General features: G+C 42.2%; 1 protein-coding gene across 1 annotated transcript in view; it reads left to right on the top strand.

Moving 5' to 3' along the window:
* The window catches only part of LOC124556737 (sulfide:quinone oxidoreductase, mitochondrial), a 101,206-nt gene that overhangs the window by 23,692 nt on the left and 65,460 nt on the right, over positions 1-12,054 (top strand). The window contains exon 2 of the mRNA XM_047130736.1: positions 3,003-3,108. Within this exon, the coding sequence (XP_046986692.1) occupies positions 3,003-3,108 (106 nt within the window). The remainder of the gene's footprint in view (positions 1-3,002; positions 3,109-12,054) is intronic.

Consider the following 12,054-nt stretch of genomic DNA (forward strand, 5'->3'; position numbering starts at 1 on the left):
GAACTTGCTGACAGGCTGGCCAAACAGGCTACGTGGAAACTGCTTATGGAGATCGCCATTCCAATAACTGACCTGCATTCATTTTTACCTTGCCACGTTTTTCGGCTTTGGGAGATGGAATGGCATAGTCTCAGTACACACAACAAACAGTGTGCTATTAAGGAGACTATGAATGTGTGGCAGTCCTCCATGCGGCCCTCTCGCAGGGACTCTGTGGTTCTCTGCCAGCTCCACATTGGCCACACTTGGGGCACTCACAGCTACCTCCTGTGCCATGAAGACCCGCCTCAGTGTCGATGAGGAGCCCAGTTGACAGTGGCCCATATTCTGGTGCACTGTCCCACTTTGACTGCTGTGCAATGAAATCTTCAGTTACCGGACTCATTGTTGCTAATTTTATCTGACATCGCCTCATTGGCTGATTTAGTTTCACGTTTTATTTGTGAGGGTGGTTTTTATCATTTGATCTAAATTTTAGTGCATGTCCTTTGTCCCTCTGTGTTCTCCACCCTAGTGCTTTTAGGGTGGAGGTTTCAACCCTTTAACTGCTCAGGACGTGTTAATGTGTGAGCCTTTGTACCTGTCCCTGTGTGCTCTGAACGTATTTACGCGTGCCACCAGTCCTTCTACCTGGTACTCTGAACGTGTCTACGCATAGAGACGTTCAGAGTACCAGGTAGAAGGATTGGTGGTGCGCATAAACACGTTCAGGGCTCACAGGGACAGGTACAAAGGCGCACGCGTTAACACGTCCAGAGCAGTTATAGGGTTAATGTGTTGCAGAGTGGCTGGCTTCTCCTTTTTATTCTCATGGTCAGCCAGCCATGGTAATCTGTTTTGTCATTTTAATCTCTTCTGCAGTAGCCACCAGAAAGATCGCGGGAGGCGCACATCGGCACGGCGCGTCACGGACAGTAGTTGCTGCAAGTAAAGTCCCGTCCACCAGAGGGCACGCGAGAATTTGGCCACGCCCTCTGCCGGCGGAACAACAGCAACTCAGGCAGCACCGGCCGTGCACAGTCAGTTCACATCGGGCATGCCTAGCAGACAGTTCCCGGTCTACACTATGTGAAGTGCGACAGAAAACATGAATCGTGTTCCAACATCTTCTATCTGTTTCATGCATTTCTGTGGTTTTCTTCTCCTCTTTTTTCCATTTTAAGTGCTTGTTGCCCTTCTGTCGTTCTTGTGGTTTTTCCTTTATCTCCATTTTTTTGTCGTCGGTCTTGCTTGTTTTATTCTCACCCTTGTGGTATTGTTTTATTTGGAACAAGGGACCGATGACCTAGCTGTTTGGTCTGTTTCCCCCTCTTTTAAACCAACCAACCAATCAGTATACATATCAAGACAACCATCAGTAACAAACTGTGGTGTGTGTGTGTGTGTGTGTGTGTGTGTGTGTGTGTGTGTGTGTGTGTGTGTGGGGGGGGGGGGGGGGGGGGGTGATAACTGGATAGCAACTCAGGTTCCTGGATTCGGCCTAACTGACAAATATGAGGAGAAATCCAAGAAACGAACAAAGTCTTACACATTTGCTTCAGTGATACCAAAAGCAAGAAGTGTTGCTGAAGTCGCTTCCCATAAACGCCCCAGTCTTTGACCACATTATTGTAAAGGGGGGAAAGGCAGTAGGTATGCCAATGGTGTGGAAACCTGCCTAGTCAGTGTTTACAACAAATTGGTGATAGCAACTTTAAGACTCTGCTGCTGCTGCTGCTCAAGGAGAGATTGGAGCACTGCCTCCATGGACAGAAGAATTGAAGGAACAAGCAGACTGAGCGTGCAAAAGTGAACACCGCACTCGTCACCAGTTCTTTCATACTGTAAGACACAAAAATAGCACTGTCACAATGAACCAAAGTTTATTCTTCTTCAAAACACAAGCAAACAGAAGTTGAGAATACAGAAACAAATGTAGAAACAATCCAGGTACTGACACAAGCAGTTGCTGACAATAAGTATAAACACAATATAAGGGCAAGTGCCTGTTGTACTGCACTTATAAGGAGGAAGGCTCCAGTAGGCAGCACAGCAGATGCTGTGCTGTGTGTACAAGTCATGTGGCCGGCCCACGCAGGTACTGTTGGCGAATATTCAAAGAACGAGTGCCGGCGGCCTGGTGCCATGGCATGTATCCAAGTATTACATAGCAATAATGATAATATCTGGTGTCTGTTCTCATGCTTCATGTAGGCAGCTGTTTAAAGAAATTAGGTGCACTATAAACTGGCCTTATGAACTATTAGGCATTATTTGAAAATAATAATAGCATTCATAAGTATAACACTAAGAACAGAAATTGCTTCAAGGATTCACATTTATTAAAGTTTGTTCTAGATTAAGATTCAAACAAAAAATCCAGTTATGTAAATAGCCAGCATGTAGCCTTGTTTTCACATACAAAATGTATGATATTTGTGACCTTACTGACATGTTCCACATCAGGGTGGGATGTCACAAATATTATCCAGACAGTGCAGAAAAACTAAAATTGTTTGAGATGCTCTTGGGAGGCATGCTATTGCTTGCAGCCCTTTTGCCTAGGTTCTCGCTGTGTGCCAAGTGGATTTGTGGGATAAGTACCTTTCACTTCCTGTGGAGTTTTTCAGCACAATCAGCATACATCATTTTATCTACTGCATTTCTGCTCAGGGTAATAACAATGTCTGTTACTCGTGCTATACCAAAATGGCATGCAAGTTTCATACATTTCAAAGACATTTTATGTCAAAACACAAATTTTTATTTGGGACTGTGATTTCAACGTTTTATTGATGTGATGTGATGTCTAATACTCTTTAGCTATTTTTCATTATTTTCAATTCACCTTTTTGCCAAAATATTAGTGTGATATTTGTTTAATTAACCTAGTGGAAACCAGTGTATCATTCAATGAATAAAATTTGTAACTTAACATGTAAATCAAGTCTGTTTAGTGTTACTGGTCAGTTATTTTCACTTAAACAAGATAAATACAACACAAGTTTATATGTGTGTTTCAGTTGTAAACTCTTGGTGGTGGGTGCAGGATCAGCGGGCTGTGCAACAGCTGCCATGTTTGGCAGATTACTGCCAAAACATAGTGTTGTACTGCTTGATGCTGCCAAAGTAGGTAACATCTGCATACCTTTTGAAAGTATAAACAGTTCTGCATAGTGTAACTTTGGAGAGCCAGCAGGGTTTTGATTAAGGTAGTGTTGGAATGCACTAATAGTTTAGACCAAATACAGGAACATTATTATTAACACTTTTTGTCCGCCCCCGGTAGCTGAGTGGTCAGCGTGACAGACTGTCAATCCTAAGGGCCCGGGTTCGATTCTCGGCTGGGCCGGAGATTTTCTCCGCTCAGGGACTGGGCATTGTGTTGTCCTAATCATCATCATTTCATCCCCATTGACGCACAAGTTGCCGAAGTGGCGTCAAATCGAAATACTTGCACCCGACGGGAGGCCCTTGTCACATGCCGCCATTATTATTATTATTATTATTATTATTATTATTATTATTATAACTCAGGCCGATGGAGAATTGTTTCAGACAGCAGCAGATATTTATTGACACTTATCTGTATTAAGATTTAGATCAAAAGGGTAATTGGTTCTCAACATTTAGTGACTTCCTCTTTGTCTGAACTGACCCTTTTTTATTTACTGAACAGTGGTAATATGGCAAGCTACTGGAGACCATACAAACTGTAGTCACTGCATACTAATAATAAAAATTTTGGATTTAATACTGCAGAATACAGGAGGACATTTCTTTCCATCTAGTGATTCATGGACAAACCAACATTTCATGTATCTAATGTCTGATTACAAGAAAGTTGAAATGACAGAAACGAATTGTTCTGTGTAGTCAAAAAATGAAAATATAAAATATTAAGCCATTTATTTAGAAAAAAACTATGGATGAGGTCAGGTGGCTGAAGAGGTTACTGCTCTTGCATTCAGGAGGATGACAGTTCAAATTCAAGTCCAATCATCCAAATTTAGGTTGTCCTCAATTTCCCTAAATCACTCCATGCCAATGTTGGGATTCTTTGAAAGGACATGGTTGATTTCCTTCCACATCCTTGACCCCTCCAGGAGGCCCACAGGTGTTATGTGGCTACATGTATGGCGCACACACTATTACAGCTTTTCTTCTCCCCTGGGCTGCATTCCCTTTCCCATGTACCCTCTTTTCCTATCCTAGCTCCCATCCCTCTTGTTGCCCCCTCTTTCTTCCTTGGTGTTTCCTTTAGATGACCCAGCTATTTCCTCGGTTCTGCTACTCCTTTACAGTCTTGTCTCATGTTTCCACTCACCGTTTTTCTTCGGTTTTTTCTGGGGCCCCTTGGGGTTTTACCTCGCTTTCTAAATTGTTTCAGTAGCATGAGCCATTTGAGGAAGCATTACCCCCCCCCCCCTGCCCCCCCCCCCCCCCAGCACAGCAGCCAGTGCATGTGGCGGGGCTGTTATGCACTCATCTGGCTGAGTTCCCTAACAACACAGGGATCACACTTCTGATGCCTGATCTGTCACTGACTTCTGTATGCCTAAGATTGGTTGCTCATCGTTTTGGGGCACCGGGAGTCCTGGCAACAATTACCATTCCAGGCAGCCCTTGCTGCAGCTGGGTAGCACCCACGGGGTGAGTCACTGATTGGAGTGGGTGGTACCACGTCCTGTTTTTGCTTCCTCAGCCTTCCCCTCGATGGCCACCCCCTGGGAGGAGGGCCAAGAACACTGGCTTGGGCGAAAACCCTTGCCTCTTACTTGGTTTGTTCCAAGACAGATGGGGAAACTTTCACCACTACTAAACTGCTCTTTATTTGTAGAACACATTGAAGATAAGAATAGTTAAGTTGACTCCCCTAGTAATATGCAATCTGGTTCCCTTCTGAGTGAAACCTCTTCTGCCAGTCAATCAGCTTCACTTTGTGCCTGTGAGCTCTTAAGAGAAATGACATCGTGGAGAGTATTAATCCTCACCAGTCCTTTAATATGACACAGGGCATTATTTTCCACAGGGACCACCTCATTCAATCTGATGATGAACTCAGGACTCAACTGGCATGGTGGGGCATTCATTTTGTCTAGCAAGCCCAGAGAGGTCCTAAGGACAATCGTGTTGATACCAGCACTTTCATCAAGGCTTTTCAGGGGGATAACCTTCCGGAAAAAGTGGACACCACAAAATTGCTGTGGCTGGTAAAGACCACCATTGTGCCCTCCTGTGCTACAAACGGCATCCATCTTACAACCACTTCCTGGCCTTCAAACAGTTTCATGTCTGTGTCCACTATCTTCTTAAACATCAGAAAAAGATTTGTTGAGAATGAAATGTTGCCACCATAAGGCCGCACACTCCCTCTTCACGTGTATGGACAAAGATTAGGCACATTTCTGGCCATTGTCATCCTACAGGTGCCCCAAGAATTTCACTGAATGGTGTTATCCTCACCACCCCGGACCACGGAGCATTTTGCTTGGCGGTTCACCCAGGCCTTAGCATCAGTCCACTATCAACTTGCATTGCATCTCTCAAACACTGTCTGGAGCGATTCCCTGTGTCTTCCATTTCCTGTCACCTGGAGCCTTGTAATGGTCCATTTAGCAAATGGGAAATTCACCAGCACCCTTGCTCTCTGTCCCGATACGGCTCCAGAACTGGACTGGGTGCACAATAAAATGCTTAAACATCTATTGGTGGCTAACCAATCCCACAACTTGCCCTTTTTAACTTTCTCTTAAGCGAGGGGGAATTCCCTTCCCAATGGCGAGAAAGTGTCATTATTCCAGTTTTGAAGTTGGGTAAACTGCCTGGCTGATCATTTTAACCAATGTTCTTTGCAAGTTACTTGAATGCAATGGGAATCAAAGGCTGTATTGGGTCCTCAAATCCTGGGACCTGTTCTCTTCAACACAGGCTGGTTTTCACCAAGGCCACCCAGTATGCTGTCCGAATGACTTTTGCCTGTCGTCAAGACCTTGTTGCAATCTTCTTCAATCTGCATAAATACCACATGGCATCACCACATCCTCACCACCTTATATGAGTGGGGCCTCGGTGGCCCGCTCTGGATTTTTATCCGGAACTTTATTTCATGTCGCACTTTTCAGGTACACGTTGGCACCTCCAGTAGCAGCTCGATCTGCAGTAGAATGGTGTTCCACAGAGTTCTGTTTTAATACCTTAATGGCCAGTCCCTCAATGTGGTGAACTCTCATTTTTTGGGACTGGGCTTTGATGCCTGGTTGACACAGTTTCCCCATCTTCGTCAACTAAAGCAGATATGTGGTCGCATCTCAGTGCTCTTTGATGCTTCAGCAACACTGATTGGGGCAAGGGCTACTCTACTCTGCTATGGCTCTACAAGCCGTCGGTCCAGTCCTGTCTGTGTTAAGAGTGTCTCTCATAGGACTTGGCATCACCTTGGATGTTATAGATGTTGGACCCAGTACACAATTGTGGGGCACTAGTTGCAACTTGTGCTGCCTTTCATACTAGTCCTGTGATCCAGCCTCCTAGCAGAGGCAGGGGTTCTCACCATTGTGGGCTATGTGCCAACAATAGTTGATTGCTTATGTGTTGTGCATGTGCTACTCCCCAGAGCACCCAAACTACCATCTCCTCTTTCCAGATACAGAGATCCACCTTACGCAATGGTGGTCCAGGTCCGGGGCTACGATTGCCATCCACATCTGGTCCCTTTTCTCAGAACTCCACCTTTCCCCTCTACCGCCTCTTCTCCAGGCACACTTGTATACACCTCCATGTTGCATCCCTCATCTACAGCTCTGTCTTGACCTATCACAAGGTCCGAATGAGTCGGCTCAGCCTGAAGCCTTCCATTGCCAATTCTTCTCCATTCTCCACACATTTCAGGATTCAGAAGTAGTCTACACTGATGGCCCAATTGTTGCCGGTCACACTGGCTTTGCTTACATTCATGCGGGATTTAATGAATTCTGCTCCTTGCTGAATGGCTGCTGTGTTTTCACTGCAGCATTGGTAGCCATCTCTCATGCTTTTTAACATATCTGTTCCTGCACTGGTGAGTCCTCCCTCATATGCAGTGACTCTTTGAGCAGTTAACAAGATCTTGACCAGTGCTACCCATGCCATCCCTTAATCCTGACTATTCAGGATTCCCTTTTTGCCTTCAAACAATGCGGACAGTCAGTGGTCTGTCTGGACCCAGGGTCATGTTGGGATCCCAGGGAATGAACTCACGGACAGGCTGGCCAAATTGCCTACTGGCAAACTGCCCTTTGAGTTTGCTATTCTGGAACCATACCTTTGATCAGTATTATGCCTTCAAGTTCTAAAGATTTGGAATGGAATATTCTGACTTCACTGAACAAACAACGAGCAATAAAGGAGACCACAAATTTGTGAAAGTCCTTCATGTAGGCCTCTTGCAAGGACTCCATCATTGTTTGCCAACTCTGCATTGACCATACTCGGCTGACTCATGGTCATCTCCTCCATTGCATGGATCTGCCCCACTGTTCTTGTTGTGCCCCTTTGATGGTGGTCCACATTTTACTGGACTGTCCTAACCTAGCTGTCCTGTGGTTGACTCTTAATCTTCCTGACTCACTATCCTCGGTGTTAGCAGACAAAGTCTCAGCAGCTCACCTGGTTTTATGGTTTATTCATGAAGAGCATTTTTATCACTCTCTCTCTAAAGGAGGGAAACTCAAACTTGTCAGCCCATTGAGGGATTGGCAGGATGCCCTGTTGCCTCCTCTGCGTTGACCAAGCAGTGGCTGGCTGGGCTTAGTGGTCTGACCTTTCCCTTGCCCTACCTATTCTTTTGCTTTTGTTCCCCATTTTCATGTGTTCTGTCTGACTTGACGTTCTTCCTCTGTTTCTCTCACCCAGTCCATGTCACTAGTCTGTTCTGGGTATTGTCAAGTGGGGTGCCTCTGGTAAGGGGCTGGTGTATGTCCCCTATCACGCTTTCTGTCTTTGAGGACCTCCAGCTGCTCCCTAGATGGGGCACCTCACGTGCCTTTCTTCCTTTCCCCCCTTTTCTTCTTCCTTGTTCCTTTCTCTAGGCTTCATTGGCCTTCAGTAGACCTTGGGGTTTTCTTTCCTTGGGTGTCACACACTACGCCCTTCTTTGCTGTGTAGTTTTGTTGACTTGCCTGTTCCTAGGAGAGATGACCGGGTAGTTGGGTCCTTTTGGTCACTAAACCAACCAATCCTCCTTGAAACAATCAGAGTTTGTGCTCCATCTCTAATAACGTCATTGTCAACAGTACATTAAACCCTAATCTTCCTTCTTTACATCCTTCCTAAGAGGTTACAGATGATGGTGAAGGCCTAGTTGTCTTCAGATAGTGTTGGAAACTGGAGCGGGACCCTCACTTCAGTGTGTTGTCATTTAATCATCTTGAACATAAGTAAATCAACTGTTTGAATCCAGATATGAAAAGCCTGCTGGTGTGTGCTTGACAGGAAAGATATGACCATAAACTTCCCCCAAAGAAGTGATGAAAAATATTTTCATGATCGCTTTCATTTTCAATTAGTATGAGAACAGGAACAGCAGACGTTACTTGCATTTAATTTTTACTTGTTTACTTTTATCATATAAGATTTAGTTAACTGAAAATTCTGAAAGAGACCACATTTGGCAGGATAGTTACCAGCTTAGGGGAACTAATAATAATAATAAGAAGAAGAAGAATAACCAGAACAAGCACAAATAGAACACGAAGTGACACACATGTTAGATATAGAAGAAAAATTTCAGCTGACATATATAGAATACAAAGACACAAATACAGACATTAGACCATTCTTGCATAGACCGCCAAATAACCCACAAGTTGAAACAACAATAAAAACTATCAACACAATCATACACAACAAAATAAATGAAAATACAACTATGGAAGAGTTACAGCTACTGGTTTATATAGGAGGACTCACTACACTAAATATACACACTAGGCAGAGATCAGAACCAACCAACACACAGAAGAAACCCACAAAACCAGCATGGCAACACAGGCTACAGATCAGAATAGAAAAAGTGAGAAAAGACATTGGACAGCTAACACAATTTATAAGAAATGAAATGTCAGAAAAAAAACGAAAAAGGTTAGGTAAAATCTCACAACAAGTAGCGATAGAGCAATTAGATGAAAAGAAGCAGAAATTACAAGCATTGGCCAAACGACTTAGAAGATACAAAAAAAGTGAAAATAGAAGGAAACAAAACCAAACATTCAACACAAACCAAAAGAAATTTTACCAGACAATAGATAACACACACATTAAAATAGACAATCCACCAAACATAACAGACATGGAACACTTCTGGAGCAACATATGGTCAAACCCGGTACAACATAACAGGCATGCACGGTGGATACAAGCAGAAACAGACACATACAAGATGATACCACAAATGCCTGAAGTGATAATTTTGCAACATGAAGTCACCCAAGCAATTAATTCTACCCACAATTGGAAAGCCCCTGGAAAAGATAAAATAGCAAATTTCTGGCTAAAGAAATTCACCTCAACACATTCACATCTAACTAAATTATTTAACAGTTACATTGCAGACCCAAACACATTCCCTGATACACTTACACATGGAATAACTTATCTGAAACCTAAAGATCAAGCAGACACAGCAAACCCAGCTAAATATCGCTCCATAACATGCCTACCAACAATATACAAAATATTAACTTCAGTCACTACACAGAAATTAATGACACATACAACACAGAACAAAATTATAAATGAAGAACAAAAAGGCTGTTGCAAAGGAGCACGAGGATGTAAAGAGCAACTGATTAGAGATGCAGAGGTGACATATCAAGCTAAAACTAAACAAAGGTCGCTAAACTATGCATACATTGATTACCGAAAAGCTTTTGATAGTGTACCCCACTCATGGTTACTACAAATATTGGAAATATACAAAGTAGATCCTAAATTGATACAGTTCCTAAACATAGTAATGAAAAATTGGAAAACCACACTTAATATCCAAACAAATTCAAATAATATCACATCATAGCCTATACAGATTAAGCGTGGAATATACCAAGGAGGCTCATCAAGTCCTTTCTGGTTCTGCCTTGCTCTGAACCCACTATCCAACATGCTAAATAATACAAATTATGGATAAAATATTACTGGAACATACCCACACAAAATCACACATTTGCTATACATGGATGATCTAAAACAACTGGTAGCAACAAATCAACAACTCAACCAATTACTAAAGATAACAGAAGTATTCAGCAATGATATAAATATGGCTTTTGGAACAGACAAATGTAAGAAAAATAGCATAGTCAAGGGAAAACACTCTAAACAAGAAGATTACATATTGGATAACCACAGCGACTGCATAGAAGCGATGGGAAAAACAGATGCCTATAAATATCTAGGATACAGACAAAAAAATAGGAATAAATAATACAAATATTAAAGAAGAACTAAAAGAAAAATATAGACAAAGACTAGCAAAAATACTGAAAACAGAATTGACAGCAAGAAACAAGACAAAAGCTATAAATACTTATGCTATACCAATATTGACCTACTCATTTGGAGTAGTGAAATGGAGTAACACAGACCTAGAAGCACTCAATACACTTACACGATCACAATGCCACAAATATAGAATACATCACATACATTCAGCAGCTGAAAGATTCACATTAAGCAGAAAGGAAGGAGGAAGGGGATTTATCGACATAAAAAACCTACATTATGGACAGATAGACAATTTAAGAAAATTCTTTATAGAACGAGCAGAAACTAGCAAAATACACAAAGCAATCACTCATATAAATACATCGGCTACACCACTGCAATTTAATAACCACTTCTACAACCCTTTAGATCACATAACATCAACAGATACGAAGAAAGTAAATTGGAAAAAGAAAACACTACATGGCAAGCACCCGTATCATCTAACACAGCCACACATCGATCAAGATGCATCCAACACATGGCTAAGAAAAGGCAATATATACAGTGAGATGGAAGGATTCATGATAGCAATACAGGATCAAACAATAAACACCAGATATTACAGCAAGCATATTATTAAAGATCCCAATACCACAACAGATAAATGCAGACTTTGCAAACAACAAATAGAGACAGTAGATCACATCACAAGCGGATGTACAATACTAGCAAATACAGAATACCCCAGAAGACATGACAATGTAGCAAAAATAATACATCAACACCTTGCCTTACAACATAAACTTATAAAACAACATGTTCCCACATACAAATATGCACCACAAAATGTACTGGACAACGATGAATACAAATTATACTGGAACAGAACCATTATAACAGATAAAACACCACCACATAACAAACCTGACATCATACTCACCAATAAAAAGAAGAAATTAACACAACTAATCGAAATATCCATACCCAATACAACAAATATACAAAAGAAAACAGGAGAAAAAATTGAAAAATACATCCAACTGGCTGAGGAAGTCAAGGACATGTGGCATCAGGATAAAGTTGACATTATACCAATTATACTATCAACTACAGGAGTCATACCACACAACATCCACCAGTACATCAATGCAATACAGCTACATCCAAACTTATATATACAACTACAGAAATCTGTAATTATTGACACTTGTTCAATTACCCAAAAGTTCCTAAATGCAATGTAACATATACCGTACAGTTAAAAGGAAGTCACACTTGATCAAGGTCCGCGTCACCTTCCATTTTTAACCAGACATAACGTCTGAGACAAGAAAGAAATAATAATAATATGGTATGATTGGCTGGAATGCACTTGAGAGGGCTCTTCAGCCATCTGGTGCAAGCCTCTCAATTGGACACCACTTTGGTGACTTGCATGCCCCTAACCTGCCCCAATAATCCAACAGGGAAAGGGGACTTACAGTTTTATGTGGAATCCAAACCATGTGTCATTCCTGGCATATCTTTAGTCATTGAGAGGTGGAGACTAATCTAAAGGCAGACCAAAACATTTTGAGGTCTGACTGGGAGAGTTCGTATACTAATGAATTT

This window comes from Schistocerca americana, chromosome X (assembly GCF_021461395.2).
Source record: "Schistocerca americana isolate TAMUIC-IGC-003095 chromosome X, iqSchAmer2.1, whole genome shotgun sequence".
In the NCBI taxonomy this organism is placed as follows: Eukaryota; Metazoa; Arthropoda; class Insecta; order Orthoptera; family Acrididae; genus Schistocerca; species Schistocerca americana.